General features: G+C 40.2%; 2 protein-coding genes across 2 annotated transcripts; both read left to right on the forward strand.

Moving 5' to 3' along the window:
• Positions 1 to 6153: 6153 nt before the first annotated feature.
• Positions 6154 to 8168, forward strand: fgfbp2a (fibroblast growth factor binding protein 2a). The gene is made up of 2 exons (XM_071900254.2): positions 6154 to 6998; positions 7532 to 8168. The coding sequence occupies exon 1, from the start codon at positions 6331 to 6333 to the stop codon at positions 6988 to 6990; it is 660 nt and encodes a 219-aa protein (XP_071756355.1). The 5' UTR covers positions 6154 to 6330; the 3' UTR covers positions 6991 to 6998; positions 7532 to 8168.
• Positions 8169 to 10599: 2431 nt separating this feature from the next.
• fgfbp1a (fibroblast growth factor binding protein 1a) lies at positions 10600 to 11229 on the forward strand. The gene has a single exon (XM_071900240.2). The coding sequence runs from the start codon at positions 10600 to 10602 to the stop codon at positions 11227 to 11229; it is 630 nt and encodes a 209-aa protein (XP_071756341.2).
• Positions 11230 to 16010: the final 4781 nt, after the last annotated feature.

The following is a 16010-nucleotide window of genomic DNA, read 5'->3' on the forward strand; positions in this document are numbered from 1 at the left end:
GGATGAGATAAGTTTCATTTGTTTCTGAGGGAGTTTCATTTGTTTTGGGAATTTTCTATGGACCAAAGTGACAAAGTGACATCATGAAACAAAGCAGATCACTTCACTATTGTCAAGATACAGAAAATTCTTGAAGCAAGTTGATTTACATTGGAAACAAGTGAGATTATCCCACCCCATAAGATCGTTTCATTTGTTTCAAGAAAAATACGATTTTAAGACGTAATATGAGGCTAAATCGCTTATTTTATGGCATGTGGAAATATTACTGTAACCCAAGAATCATCCTGAGATGTTATAGGAAAATACAGAGGAAAAACAAAATAAGAGCTAAGTAGAGCGGTTTTGTTTTTTACTTCAAGATCATTCTCGTAGTCCACAAGTTCACCATGTGAAACGCTACAGACTTTTCCAAAAATGGGACAAAACAGCAGCAAAGTATAAAGCAATGCACGAATACATTGTTATATTTTGGGGTTGCTTGACCAAAACATTTTCCTTTTGTTTCATCTATTTTTAAGCCGTTCGTTTCCCCTTCGGACCAGACGGAGCTCAATAAAAGCCGGACTTCCTTACCACAGAAGAAGACCGAACGAAGCGCTTCTGGTGTCTCTCCCATTATCTTCGGTGATCAACTGAAACCAACCTGGCCAATCAAAGCCTGTAGTATAGCTGCCCCCCCCCCCCCCCCCCAAAAAAAAAAACCCTTCTCCCTTGGCGTTAATCTGAGCCAGTGTTGTTCTGCATTTTTTTCAAAAGACTGTCGTGTCTGCGTTTACATTTGTTTGGACACAATACAGAGCTGAGCTGTTCAGCGGGAAGATGTGACAATAACTGTAATGCCTGTTGATGCTCATTTTTATGTACTTGTTTGTGCTTTTTCGAAAACAGTGGCTCAAAGGTCACCTGATGGTCATGGCAAGCTGCTAGGAGAAAAATAAAATGGATGCGTCGCTTTGAGCACAACAGTGTGTTAAGTGTGGGGCAGTTTGTCAACACACTGTTTGTTTTTGGAGCGATACATATTGATAAAAATAGGGATGGGACGATATTACGAAATTCAATATATCGCAATACAAAAATGTGACAATACATATCGTGGGGCAGAAAAATGAATCGCGATATTAGCTACATTTTATTCTGCTGTAGTAATCAAAAATGAGACGGCTTGATCATCACAATTTCATAAACTCTCCATCCTAACCCTTGTAATGACATTTTTAAATTGTTTACAACATTCTAGCAAGCCAATGCCATTGCTAGAAAGATTTGTGGCTCAGAAATAAACATAATTCTGCACATAATTGTTGTTTATTGCATTGTATCGCGATTTTATCGAATCGTGAACCCCATATCGCGTATCGAATCGTATCTTGAGATGATCATAAAGTCCCATCCCTAGTTAAAAAGTAACGCAAAAGTGTATTTTCTGAAACTAGACACACTGATGTTGCTGAAAGCGACGCATCCTTTTTAACTATAGTGTGTGTGAGTTGGTGGGTGCATGGTATTTTAATGACTGAGGTGACAACTGGATGATTCTAACCAAGCGGTACAAATATAGAAAGACAGGTGGTTCCTGGATGTATTTTTATGCTTAATATAAGGAAATTTAGCATGACTTTTTTTTATATGTTTACAATATTACAGGACAGCCAGAGTTTGCCATCTTTGCTGGTTCGGGCCACATTGCAAATGACTGGTTGCCTTTCAAAATGTTTCACCATGATAGTTTGACAGATACGCTCTTTCTTAAAGGGAAAATCCACCTTCAGGTACTCTTACACTGTTAGATATCAACTCAACCTGCCTCGTCTACTTCTACTTAAGTTAGTGATTTCCTACATTTCCCAGAATGCCTTTCGACAACCCCCCCAGAGAACGGGCCTGAACTTGTTGCATTCAGCTGTGGGTTATATGTGTAGGTGGAGAGAGAAATAGTGATAGCAACAGTTAAGTGAGAGTTTTTCCAGTTAAGAAAAAGCAAGAATCGCGCCACTTAAAACTCGAAACCCAACCTGTCTTGTGGCTGCATTGCATTCTGGTCTATTGAGGCTGCTGTTGGTGGAGAAATTGGTATCTCTGCTTCTTCTTTAGGATTTGTCCCTGTATGATTATTGAACGTTGAAAGACTTATTGAAAGAAGCCCTTGCCCTTTGATTCTAACACCAAAACCTGACATTCGCTGTTGATGTTTTAGATAGCTGAGAAGTTTTCTGCTATCAAACTCAACATTATATCTCGTATCTTGGAAATATCTTGTTAAATATGTTTGTTATCCGCGGGAGTAAGAAAAATACACCATCAAACAACAAAATAGACCTAAGAATGCAAGGTACACCACCAATAGCTGTTTTCTTTTTTAACAGTGTTAAAGTGTTGAGGGTGGATTTTCCCTTTAAATCATGTGAAAACAAAAAAGTCAGAGCGTAACAGTTTAATATCTCACACACCTTGACGGGCATATAGATCGTTCCTTAGGTGATTAATTGATTAACAATAATGCAAACTATCATGTTGAGTTCACTAACATGACATTTAATTGATATCTTTCTTGCTTTCATAGAGGTGATACTTTTTAAGTGGAGAACTGCTTTTTCAAGCCAAATCCTATTTTTACTGTAGGTCTCAGGTCTTAGTGGTCTATCAATTATTTGCTTATTTTGTTTCAGAGTTTTAACCCTACAGTAGCTATGGATACATTTGAAACTATGGAACAAGTGAATGTATTCAAGAGCTATTTTTTTTATTTTGTATTGATTAACATGTCTGGTGGCCACAGATGGCTGAGACATGCTCGACTCCCATCACTAACGCATTGGGCAAGCCAATCCAATGATCCTGCCCATCTCCCCTTATTGTTTACAGGTTAGATGTGCGTCCGCAGCTACTGTCAGCGTAGTAAAGATGGGAAAAGTTAGACAATCTGTTCATGGGACAAGTGAGCGCTGTCAATCAAACGGCAGAAACCCAGTACAAGGCTTTATGGCTTACACAACTGATGGTGTCCATGCACACTGCAAAAAATAATATCCATCCTAACATGTTAAGTTTGTGTTTTATTAGGAGTTTGGCTGATGGTAACTGACTCATATCGAGTGCAACAGCAGTAATGTTCCTACAACATTACAAGCAACCAATTTTAAGGATTAAAAGTAATTTGATCTTGTATTGAGTCATAAAATTTTACTTCACATAAAACGAGTAAGAAATTCTCAGTTTGGTGAGATAAACTTATATTCAATACACTTTTACTTGTTTTAATGATTTTAAGAAACAAGTAGTGGGATCCACTAGTATCAAAATAGTCGTGCTTGATTCAACAAAAATTCTTGGTACCAATTGATTTGCATTCCAAACAAAACATTTGAAACTTGTTTGGAATGGACCTTATCATGGACCTTATTCCCATGGCGGCCATTTTGACTTATGTCACTCAAACTCGCGATGGGAAACTCTGCCCAGAAGCTCAAGTACAGTCTAAAATATCAGAAATTGGACATTTATCTTTTCAAATATTCCCCACTGAAAAACGAAATGAAATGAATGGATCTCAAGAATCCAGAGGGATATAGGTTCATATTTTAAGATAATATATTTGTCCCGCTATCAGAATCTAGCCTGAGTAGCTAGCTAGTAGCTAACTAGCTAGTAAGCTAGCTAACTTACCTGCTAAATTTGAGCAGGCGTTGTATGCTAGTTGTTCCAGGGATTGCTAGCTAATTTAATAACTGTTTGGTCCTCACTTCTGTTTTTAATTAACACTATTTTTATATGCCAATCTTCTGGGTAGAGGCTCCCACCCCGAGTTTGACATAAATTCATTAATACCCAACACTTGACTGACTTGTTAAGATGGGCAGTTTTTGCAGTGTACAGTGTATCTTCAGTGTGCGCACTTTGACAGGACTATCACAGAATTAGCGGTGTATCAGAGTCTGTTTATGACCCATCCTGAGGGAAAAAGGTACGATTATTACACACACAGTTTTACTAAGTGCTTAAACTAGATATCTTGTATCCAAAACCTGTTTGGACGCCATCAGGACAGGTACAACGGTAACTGGTTTGAAATGTGATGCTCCATAGTTGAGCACTGATGGAGCCACTGGAAAGAAACTTTTTTTATGTGGTGATGAGCAGAGTGTACAAATTGTGAATAAACTTTCAAATTCAGTTTGTTTCTTTCACTGTCGTTCTTTTCAGCTTTCTTTAGAGTTTCAAATGCCTTTACGTTTTTTCATAAAAAGTGTAGTATTTTGAATAAGCAGTTTTTGATGACATGTTTGGTATAATAGTTAGGTTCGTATTTTTAGGTTTAATGTTTTTGTACATGCAAATGAGAAAAAAACTGAAGGATTTTGTGTTATGGCACAAAATAAAGTGCATTAATAGCAAGTAAGAGAATAAATAAATAATATAAATATAAATAGCCCTGATGCAGATGATAATAAAATCATAGGGAACGTAAGAGTGTTGCAGTGAGTGGGACAGGGTGTGTGTGTGTGGGTGTGTGTGTGTGTGTGTTTACAGAGAAAGCAGGAGAAAATGTGTGCTGTTACTGAGTGTGTGTGTGTGTGTGTGTTTGTAGGTGTGTGTTTATCGAGAGAAAGCATAAGAACATGTTTTAATTGTGTGTTGTGTAACTGAATCAGTTCTTCAGATGTTAACGAGTGACACTCACCATGGGACAGTTGGTTTGTTCATGGAGTATCTTAAGAATTTAACACAAGACCGCACATTCTTAGGCGATGCTGCCACCGCTGGCCAAAACCCCGCTGTGCTGCGTTACTGGTCAGCTATTTTCAATAGGAGATGATTATCTTCCTCTATAAGCTCCGTTCTGAGGTTTCCTCAGTCACCAGGCAGTATGTGAATAAACACCACCAGCAAAACCACATGCCAACTCACTCCTCCTCCTAAATGGGCTCGAATATGAGACAGATGAGGACAAACTGGTCAAAAACAGAAGGAACGGCCCAGAGAAAATGTCCTTTTTATTGTGTTTACTTTGACATCAAAAGCTCTGTTCGAGTAGCTTTGCAATGAATGGCTATTTCCAGGATTTTCACAAATAATCCACTGAGTTATGCAAGAGTAAGATTTTGAACTATTTACCGTTAGCTCGATGGGTGGAGCAGGGAACTAACAGTCAGGATTAATTTGGTGTTTAGCCAAGGACAGGAGTTCAGCTGAAGGATTTCACTCCACTCCTACTCTAACAACATGATTTATGGCACGAGCGTAAAACTCTATTGAGTATTAATGAAGTTCCTGCCTATTTTGAGCCTTTGACTTAGAAAACAGTGGCTTTTTAAAGGATGTAGTCTTCTGTGTTTTTTAAATACTTAACAGTGAACATCAGGTAACTTTTTCAGGGGGGTGCAAAATGGATCTACAGCGTCGCAGAAACCCTCTAATTCTTTTCTAGTAAAGCTCAAGCTCCTCCGGATGTGTCAATTACTGCTCCTACTTCACTCACAATGAGACCTTTTTCCTCCAGATGGGATTGATTGCCTGGGAAATAAAGCAGCTAAAGACAAGTCCTCAACCTCCCCCCCCCCCCCGCCCCAAATCTGGCACTCTCTGGCCCAACAAGCCTGCTACATACATGCAGTCTGAACTCACCTACTCTATTATGGGCTAGTCTTGTTCTTGCTTAATTGGCCCGGTAATTAGTTACCCATGTGAGAGGAGCCTCTGAGTGACTCGTACTCACGTTTCTCTCTTCATGGCTGTGCAGTCAGATTGTGTTTATGTTTGGAAGGAAATGATAGGTTCTGCTGCCTGGTTGCGAACCTCAGCTGCCTTTTAAAACAAGCAGGAACTTGACGGGTACAGCTTGTGCGCTCGCATGAGTGTATTCTGAGACGCGGCGTGTTTTTTTATTGAGATGCACTTTGCAGACACAGTAGAATTATCTTTTTTTATGTTTGCATGATTACATAAACCCTCTGGAGGCATGAGTGCGTCAGCCTCTTTTTGGGGGAGTTGTTCTCATGAGATCCAGTTGACAAAGTTCAGCTGTCAAGGAATTTGTTCATGAGTTACAGTCTGAACTCTCATTATGTAACACCTGGGCAAACGTGAGCAACATCAGTGTCAACCTCCCACTTGGTTTTACGTGTGGCACCAGACAACCATAACTGTTGTCACTGCTGAGGGGCTCCCGCTCTCCTCCCCTACACAGCCAGCTTCTTTTAGTCTGGCTTTTTTTTTTTCCCCACCTGAATTCCCTCTTTGTGTGCTCAGCCAATAAATAGCAGGAGGGACCCTTCGCTTGTGCAGTCCCTCTCTCCTCCTCCCACACTCAGCATCCCATCGGAAACCATGTGGACTCAGGCCAGCGCTCCGCTGCTGCTGCTCGCCTGCTGCCTCTGGCCGGCCGAGGCTCAGAGCGACACCGGCAGGAGGCAAAGCATCTGGGACGATCCCATCAGGTTCAAGACCAAGGCCGGGGACTTGTGCACCATGATCGTCACGGGACACAGGGAATTCACCAGGCTGCGGTTGTCGTGTCAGAGCAACAGGCGCGCCTACTGGTGCGAGTACATTGGTAAACCCGACACCTGTCGTCCCTACAGCAGAAACCCTCGGCACTACTTCGTCCAGATGTCGTGGGGCCTGAGGAAGCTGCAGAACGCCTGCCAGGCGCCCAGGCAGATCAAACCTCACATGTGCACAAAGGCGACCGACGAGTCTCAGATGGTCTTCTCGTCGGCTTCCTTCGCCCGGGCGAGGACGGAGACCGCCAGGCCGGTCAGGCCCGTGAGGCCAGAGCCACGACCCGTACCTACAAGGCCCGATCCGCCCAGAACGGCTCCCACAACCTCTGACCGGGTCTCGCCAGGAGTAAGAACCACAAAGCCGGGCACTGCGAAACCGACAGCACCCACCGTCAAGAGCCACGCCAAGAAGATGGCTCAGCAGTACTGCTGGAGGTCACTGCAAGGCGTCTGCGCCTACGTCATCGGCTGGTTTCGGAATTAACAAGGAAGGTGAGCAGCAAACGTCATCTTTAATCTCATGATACTGATTGGAAAATTTCATATCCACAAGTTTTTCAAAGTCTTTTTGAGTGATTTTATGTTTTTAATACAGTCTCTGGAATATGTAAATGGTAAGAAAAGTGTGTCTGCTGTTGATTATTAAAACAAACTATTTCAGAATGTATCTACTTAATTTGGTTTAGTGCTGTCCTTATTTCTACTTATTTGTTTTTAATTTAAGTTTATTAGTCTATCATTTTTTTACCTTTTGTAATTTTTAAATCGCAAAACTACAATGTCTGAAAGTTGTTTAAATTCATAATTGTTAATTATATATAAATATTGTGGTATAATATATAAATGTTAATTTTAAAATCCCAAAATACTGTGGAATAACTTGATCCTGTGTAGCCTATTTAAAGCAAGACTGCCTCCAGCACTAACTTGCTAACTTTTTTTCTTCTTCTTTGCTCAAGATATTACTGATGCACATAATTTTCAACTACATATATGCATTTCCCCCCTCTGTTATATATTCACAGATTTACAATTCTGATGAAGATAACTTCACAAGTCTGATTAAAGCGGCACTTGGAGGGGATTTCCAGACGATGGGGTTTGACATGCGACGGTAGAAGAACTGCAGCGCCCTCTGCAGGGGGGAAGATGGTACTGCCAGTAAAACCAAACTCCTGGCACTACTTCACCATGAGCCTTGCATGTATGTTCTGTTGACAGCCATACTAGTCTGAAATGTTTGGTAAAACATCATTCCATGTGTCACAACTGGGAGAAAACTACTACCTGACTGCTTTATCAGGTATGAACAACTGTTTTGTGAAACGGTTCTTATAGTAGTAGTACTTAATACATGTATGAAATGGTACAAGTTTAGCCTGTGACAGGGGTTCTGCAGCTCCACACACCTTTTTAAACAATATACTGGACGCAAGACAGGGAAGCCTTTAGGTGCCATTTACTTATGTATTTATGTTTGTTTACTTGTTTGTATATTTGCATCATCTAAACCAAGCGTTGAATATTACGTTGTTGGGGAAAGACCAAGTTTTTTGTTTTGATCCAAAAGGCAAGTGGTTCCACTACTGGTGTGTTTTGACAGGAAGAAATTATGAATGTCAGATTTTTTTTTTAATGCAATGAATAAACATTGGTTCTTAATTTCTGTGTCAGTAAGCTTCATTTTGTTGCTTGTTCCTAATAAAAAAAGACTATACTATATAACTATAACAATCCTATAATACATTTTAGAAGGATACTATTAAAATATGCAAAAGTGCGGGAATATTGTAGGAATATTATAGTGATAGCGTCTTTTGATCTCACTACTGAGCACCACAGATGCACTGTAAGTCCCAATAGGAATATTATCTGAATATTACAGTAATTTTTCGTTGGTGGCTCTCCAAATAGCCTAATATTCCTACATAAAAAAAACATAAAAAACTAGGGACTTTGGACCCTGCTTCTGGGATGCAAACTGCAATACCTAATTTGACCATTAGGTGTCACTGTTGCATCAATTTAACACAAAGTCTACCGAGTTCTATCAGCAAGTGATTTCATGCTGCAGGGACATCTGGCCTCTTTCAAGATGTTTTGGGGTCGATTTATCTTTGGCATACCGTACTGACAGATGTTCCACTGATTTCAAAATCTTTTAAATATGAAAACATCTGAGTTATTTGCATTTGCTTTAAGTAAATGCCTTAAGAAGTTATGTTATCGTGAAACAACTGGAAGTCAGGCAGCCTGCCAAAGCACTGAGGTAATGTTCTAATATTTCTAAATAAGTCTGGTAAGTGTGACTATAAGATTAGAAGCTTCTTAAAATGTATTTATATATTGATCAATATTTAATGAACTGAGAAAGTGAAATAATATAACTAATAAAAGTTCATGAGATAGTGTACATTATGTAATGTGTGTGTGTGTGTGTGTGTGTGTGTGCGCGCGCGCGTATTTTTAGTCCAGTTATCTCACTGAACTAGCAGATAGTTTTGCTGGATTAAAAAGATACTGTTGTTTCAAGACATTTGCTTTAAACAAGATAAACTGCCTTAAATACTTCAACAAAGTTTCTTATTTCATGATTTAATCGCTTGTCAAACTGACATGAATCATGAGCCAATGCAGTAAAATAATCTGACTAAAAATAAATCTCCTTAATATGGTTGGATACAAAACAAAAGCCCTTTCTAAGTTTGTCATTTTGTGTGCGTGCGTGTGCGTGTGTGTGCGTGTGTGTGTGTGTGCGTGTGTGTGTGTGTGTGGAGGGGAGGGGCGTGGCTTGCAGCAGCAGCGCAGCCACATGCAGGTAAACTATTAAAGGCGACGCTCGGCTCTCAGGTGTCATAACGGAAAACCGCAGTTTACACTCTCAAAACTACCGGTAAGTTTACTAAAGTCACCATTACTGCTGCTCTAGGACCAGTCTGTGAGGATCAATAATGAAAAAAACACTTTAATATTCCTATAATATTCCTATAGTGACTAGTATGTCTGTGATACTGAATAGTGAGTTTATAGTGACTTTATCTCCTATGGTATCATTATAATATTCTTGTAATATTCTTATAGTGACTTATAGTGTGTCTGTGATACTTAATAGTAAGTTTACAGTGACTTTATCATACTTGATGGTATTTTCTATCGCTCATGGTATCACTGTAATATTCTTATAGACACTTAAAGTGTGCCTATGATACTCAATATTCTTAGTTTAAAGTTTATAGTGAACTTATTTTATATGGAATCACTATAATATTCCTATAATATTCCTATAGTGATTTGTAGTGTGTCTGTTTGTACTATGTCTTCAATAGTGAGTTCATAGTGACCTTATCACTTATCATGATATTGTTTTACCTCCTGTGGCATCCCTATAATATCTCTATAATTTCACTAGCGACCTGTGTGTGTGTGTGTGTGTGTGTGTGTGGTAGTCAGTAGTGAGTTTAGTAACCTAAGTGTAGTAATGGCATTTTTTACCTCCTATGATATCACTATAATATTCCTATAATATTACTATAGGAAGTTATACTCAATAGTGAGTTTATAGTGACCTTAACATCCTTCATTGTAAGGTTTTATCTCCTAAGGTTTCACTATTCCTATAATATTTCTATAGGGAATTATAGTGTGTTGCTCTATAGTGAGTTTATAGTTCTCTCATTGTACTTTATGGTACAATGGTACTTATTGGTTTATCTCCTATGGCATCACTATACTATCCCTATAGGAAAACTATCTTATAGTTTTGCTGATATTTGTTTATTATCCTTCTTTTGTGTCTTGTGCTTTGTTTGCTTCCTTGTGTTTTATTTTGTCGATACTGCATTTCATCAGTTTGTTCTGTGATTGATTGTTGATTATTAAGACCTAGGTAGGCTCGTACTCCTTTGAGACATGCTGTGTGATGAAGGGCTGTTAGAAATAAATCAACTTAAATGAACTTCTAAAATCAATAACAGGATTGTGGAAGTTCTCATTATAGGGGGGAAATTCAAATGATTTGAGGTAACAGATCTAACTCCCAGTTTCTCCTCTTGCAGGTTATTTATTTTTTTTTTTTTGGAGAGGTTTTGGTTTCATGGCTCTCCTGACTCAGGTGACCGTCCTGCTGCTGCTGGCCTGCATGTCCCAGCAGCTGGTGCTGATCAGCTGTCAGAAGGCTCAGGGGCGGAGAGGACGGGCGGCGGCCCGGGGGAGAGACAGGCACAGGGGGCAGAAGGAGGGCCGGCACCCCAAGTCCGTCGGACCTCTGCCGGTGAGGGGGGAACTGGTGGCCAAAGACAAGTCTCAGTGCACCTGGGTGGCGACAGGCGAGGAGCTCCTCACCCTCTCCGTGACCTGCAGGAACGGAGGCCGGCGCTTCAGCTGCGAATACGTCGCCAGGCCGTCCGCCTGTCCGCGGTACGCCTCCGACTCCGGACTCTACTGGAAGCAGATCGCCAGAGCGCTGAAGAAGCAGAAGAAGCTGTGCCAGGACGGCGGCGCTGCGGTCAGGGCGGGCGTGTGCAGGAAGGCCCCCGGTGACGCCCATTTCAGGATGGCCGTCCCGCCTCCCTCCCCCCACCCCGGCCCCAGCCCCCATCCTCGCCCCGCCACTGTCAAAGTCTGCAAACCTGATAACAAGAAGCTGGCGGAGGAATACTGCAGCGACTCCTGGTCGAGTTTTTGCACATTTTTCTTCGCTATGGTCCAGAACGATGATTGCTGAGAAGAAAAAAACTATCACAGTCACATCGCTGCTTGGCTCATTATAGACTCTTGCTGCTCGGCCAACAGTTCATCTATTCCCTGCTCAGTGTTGTACAGTGTAAAAAAGACAAGTTAAAAGTTTATGTAAACTACTCTCCTTTGAAGTATCTCTCCATTTTGTTAACAGTGGTTCTACCTCTCAATAAATATTTTCTATCTATTCTTTGATGTTGCTCTGTAGTTTTTTCCCTTAGAGTATAATTGATAAATATTCCATGAAGTTATAGCAAAGGAGATAATATGCATCAATTTATGATAATATTGCATGCACTGGCCTTGATTGTTCACACACACACACACACACACACACACACACACACACACACACACATAAGCATACACCTCAGCTCAGACACGTGCTGGCAGCCTGGCCCTTTACTTACTATTTATTTTCATATAAAGACATTTGTTTGCCATCATTTTTTTTGAAGTAAAAGGCCAATCTGCCCAACATCTACATTTAAAACAACATGATGTGTTTAATTTAAAAAAAGCTGCTTTAACAACAGCAGTTTGTATTTCGATGTGTGGAAATTTCCTTATTTATTTCTTGCGTTTTGAGTCCCTGCCCTCTCAAAATGTAAATTCTGCTGAAGGCATTTGCCAGGAGATTAGGAGTTTGAGCATGTTGGGTAATGACACAGCAATTTTACCAGAGGGAAGGGTTTTTTTTTTTTTTAGAAGACTTAGCCTGCATTCCTTGGCATCGACAAGCTTCTGATTCCACATTGTCAGGGTGAAATGTTTAAAACCTCATTTACACCACCTGCAAAACCAAGGTCAAGCTGCAGCAGTAGCTTGTTAAAAGCATTGGATAGTCCTAAAGAAAAGAAATATTTGGAATTTTAATCAATCTTCCTTACCTTTGATGTAGATTCTTCTGTCTTTCAGATTAGATGTGCATTACATCCTGATCAGTGTAACTAACTACCCGCTGCTAAAAAGATTATGACTGAAATGGTGCTGAATAGAAAGTTCATTAGTTACTCTACTGTAAAACTCACTGAGTGACCTTGAGACAATAAATTTAATCAGAAAATGTCCGTTCATGTCAACAAGTGTTAGCTGAATCCATTAATTGATGGAATGCATTCCTGTGTTACTGAGGAGGTTTTTAGTGTCAGTTGTTCTTGATTTCACCATCAGAGTCGCCTCTTACTAAGAGCAGTTCAAGTCCTTGGACTGGCTGGGATTACTTGGCCAGGGTCTTGACGAAAGGCATTCTGGGAAATGTAGGAAATCACTCACTGAGGCAGGTTGAGGGAAAATGGGTACAAAAAAAAAGTAAATAACAACACTTCATCACAAAATAACTGCAGGCATGTAGTGAACGTCACAAAGACAAATGTCAACACTCCACATAGGGAACATTTTTAAAATACAGATAAACCAAATATACCGTAGGGGGCTGTTGTTTTCATATTTGTTTTTCATATTAGTTTCATAACAAGGCAATGTGCCAATATAATAATCACTTAGTTGCTACTTAGTTACGCTCTACAACACGCAGTGTTAAAGAGCGTAGAGTTCAGACTGTCATATTTTTAAAATTGCACTTAAGAAGTCTTTCACCTGCAATCATTTTTATGACCAAAGATGCCTCTGCTACAACCCATCCTTCAGACAAGCGCCTACATGACACACACACACACACACACACACATTCTCCACACACTAACAACCACCTGCCATATTCTGCTCCCTTGGAATGGAAACTATGTCCAACTGTAAGAAACTGAGTGAATTGTGCTCCTGTATGTCTCGATGATGATGATGATGATGATGATGATGATAATGATGGTGCTAACACTGCCTGGTGTGAGGGGTTTGATTCCCACATGCATCATGTACGCACTCATGCTACTGTAACACACTTTGGGTAAAATAGCGTATGTTTTGTTATGATGTGTTTGCCGTATTGTGATTTTCCTTGTTAACGGCGTCTTAGAAAGCACACAGCTCAGTTAAATCCCCCATAATTCAACAGTCTCTCAATCCTCAAAACTTTCAAGACCATGATACAGGTGCAACAATCTGAAGCATTTTCACAAACAATTATTTTGATTTCAGTTATAATTTTGTTGCTGATAGCTACTACGATTTTATCCACACCGATTTTAACCAATATGCAAATCCCTGTCCCTGCTGAAGACAATATTGCCAATATATATTTAGACTTATGCTCTTGCCTGAGTCTGGTTATAGGCATTATATGTAACGTTTCAATGTAGTATTCAAGTTAAGTCAAATTTATTTATCAAGTGTTTTTAAACGCTTTACAAAAATAAATGATATATACATATATAAACAATATTATAAAACAATGAACAGCAAGAGCAAGAGTAGAACAAGCTTGTGTGTGTGTGTGTGTGTGTGTGTGGGCACTTCATCTGTTATTCATTAATTCTATACATTCCAAAACTTCCTTTGAAATGCCTCGGCTATCTTTAAATTATGGATTAACCATGAATAAATGAGATGTTGTAAAGCATGGTTTCCCTTTCCTGTTTGCATAGCAGGAAATAAGATACAGAGGAGATTGTGGTTTATCACAGGAGATGAAAGATAGGGTTACAAAGGTGATTTGATTTTGAAAGATGACAGTTTTTTTGTGATTAAGGTACAGTAAATTCTATGTTGGGCCTTTGAAGATGTAGTCCTACACCAACTGCATGTAAATCCATAAATAATCCATACTAAGTAATCCATACTCTTTCTCAATCCATACTCTTTCCCATACTTTATACTCTTATAGCATATACTTAACGTGTTGAAATTGTCAGCAGCATATGTTTATACACAATTGGTTATTGGCCTATTCTGTTTTACAGCTTTGATTGGTGTTATTGTTATCATGAACGTTTTTATTGCTTATTTTATATTCTGTATTTGTGCTTAGCCTATATTCATATTTCTTTTTCCCTGCTGAATCCTATCAGATTTCCGTTGTGACAATCTAATTTCCCCCAAAGGATCAATAAAGTTTCATCTCATCTATAGGTGTGATCAGTGCTGAGAGTGATGTGGACAGTATCACTGCAGAGCTCTTCAGGTGTTGTGGGACCAAATCAATTTAACATTTGGGATGGTGCCCAGTTGATAACCCCAGTGACGCACACACTCAACCCAATTCCTCCCTTTCTATAACATCCAGGCTTGGTTTCAATGTCGGCTAGCACAAAATGTCACTACAACCATGAAGTATTCATTAACTTCCCCGGCTTAACATACCTTTCCTTTGGCTCTTTGCCTCCTCTGGGGCATGAGGCATCTATACAGCCCTCCACCTCAGGTATAGGCTTAACATAAGCACTCATTAACTTGTTAGTTCACTAGTTGATACTTTGCTCAAAGTTTAGAATCTTTTAGAAGTTTCCATAAGAGTTTTGTTCCTGGTGAGGAGGAAAGGCCTCCGAAACAGCTTTTAGCATTTAGCTAGCAGTAACATTCAGCACTGGAACAAACAGAAATTAGATGCTTTTCCAAGTGGGACGGCAGCTCACCTTCCTACCAACCAACCAACCAATCGTTCCTCTGGTAGAAAAACTCCCTGAGCTAATTTCAGTAGAGGCTTTACAGTTGTCACACTCCTAGCGTCATCATGGAGGCCCATTGGACAATTAGCTGTGCGCAAATAATGCCTAAATAGATCACCGGGCAAGAAAAAGAGAGATATAAAATAAAGGTAATTGTGGTGTGGGTCTAGGTCAATTCAGTAACATTGTAAGTAAAAGTGGGCCTGATAGAGATTGTTTCCAGATTTAGGTAACTGTAGAAACTGTCTTTACTACAGTCTCTGCTGCAGTGCGTGAGTGCATGAGAACCTGATTAGTTAGCAGACTAGTTTTGCAAAGTTAACAGGCGACTACTAGCCACTACTAACACTAGCTTCTGGCTGTTAGATACTTTAGGAAGTGGGCAAATCAGATGTTAAAAAACAGTGATAGTCAGCAAACCAGACACTATTGTTAGCTAGCTAACAAGCAGAGGCTACCTAAGCTCATAATCAATCAGAAGTAAGTGAGTAAGCTATATCAGAGTTGGAGAAGTCAGATAAACTCTCTGGTCTAGTAGAAATGCTACCCTTCAGCTAATGTAGGAGCTCACTTTGCTGAAAAATCCCAGCATTCCCAATTATCATTTTACGAAGCCTTGGTCAGCAACATTTTTTTTTAATGTTGGCTTTTCTTCTTGCTAAGTTGTTGCTGTTCACTCATGCTGCTCTAGATTTGTTCATATCCTGTTGGTGGGCGGAGCCAGAGGCAGCCTTCCTGTGTGGACTTACAGGTGGCCTGATGGCTCCTTCCTTCTGATTGGCTGAGAAAAGTGGGCCTTGGTCAAACCAAAACACAGAGAGAACACACCCTGCCACTACTGCCACTAAGGCGATTTGGCACAGTGTGAATGTGTGTGTGTGTGTGTGTGTGTGTGTGTGTGTGTGTGTGCGACTACGCTTACACCCCGGCTTACATGCACGTACGCATGCCTTTGTGTGTGCATGCGTGTGCGTGTGTGTGTGTGAATGGGCATCAGCTCGGGTTTGATTTGTAAAGAGCTTTAGTGTTGGTGGACCCAGGATTACAAAGACCTGGAAGGAATTAATTAAACACCACAAACATTGCATTGTTAGTGTAAAATGAGACTGCTAAGAACAAGCTGGAGCGCGGTGTTGGTGACCGGACCGGACCAAGCAACATCGACAAGTCTCTGGCAGAGTTTACTCTGGCCTGTAACTGACAC

This window comes from Centroberyx gerrardi, chromosome 16 (genome assembly GCF_048128805.1).
Source record: "Centroberyx gerrardi isolate f3 chromosome 16, fCenGer3.hap1.cur.20231027, whole genome shotgun sequence".
Taxonomy (NCBI): domain Eukaryota; kingdom Metazoa; phylum Chordata; class Actinopteri; order Beryciformes; family Berycidae; genus Centroberyx; species Centroberyx gerrardi.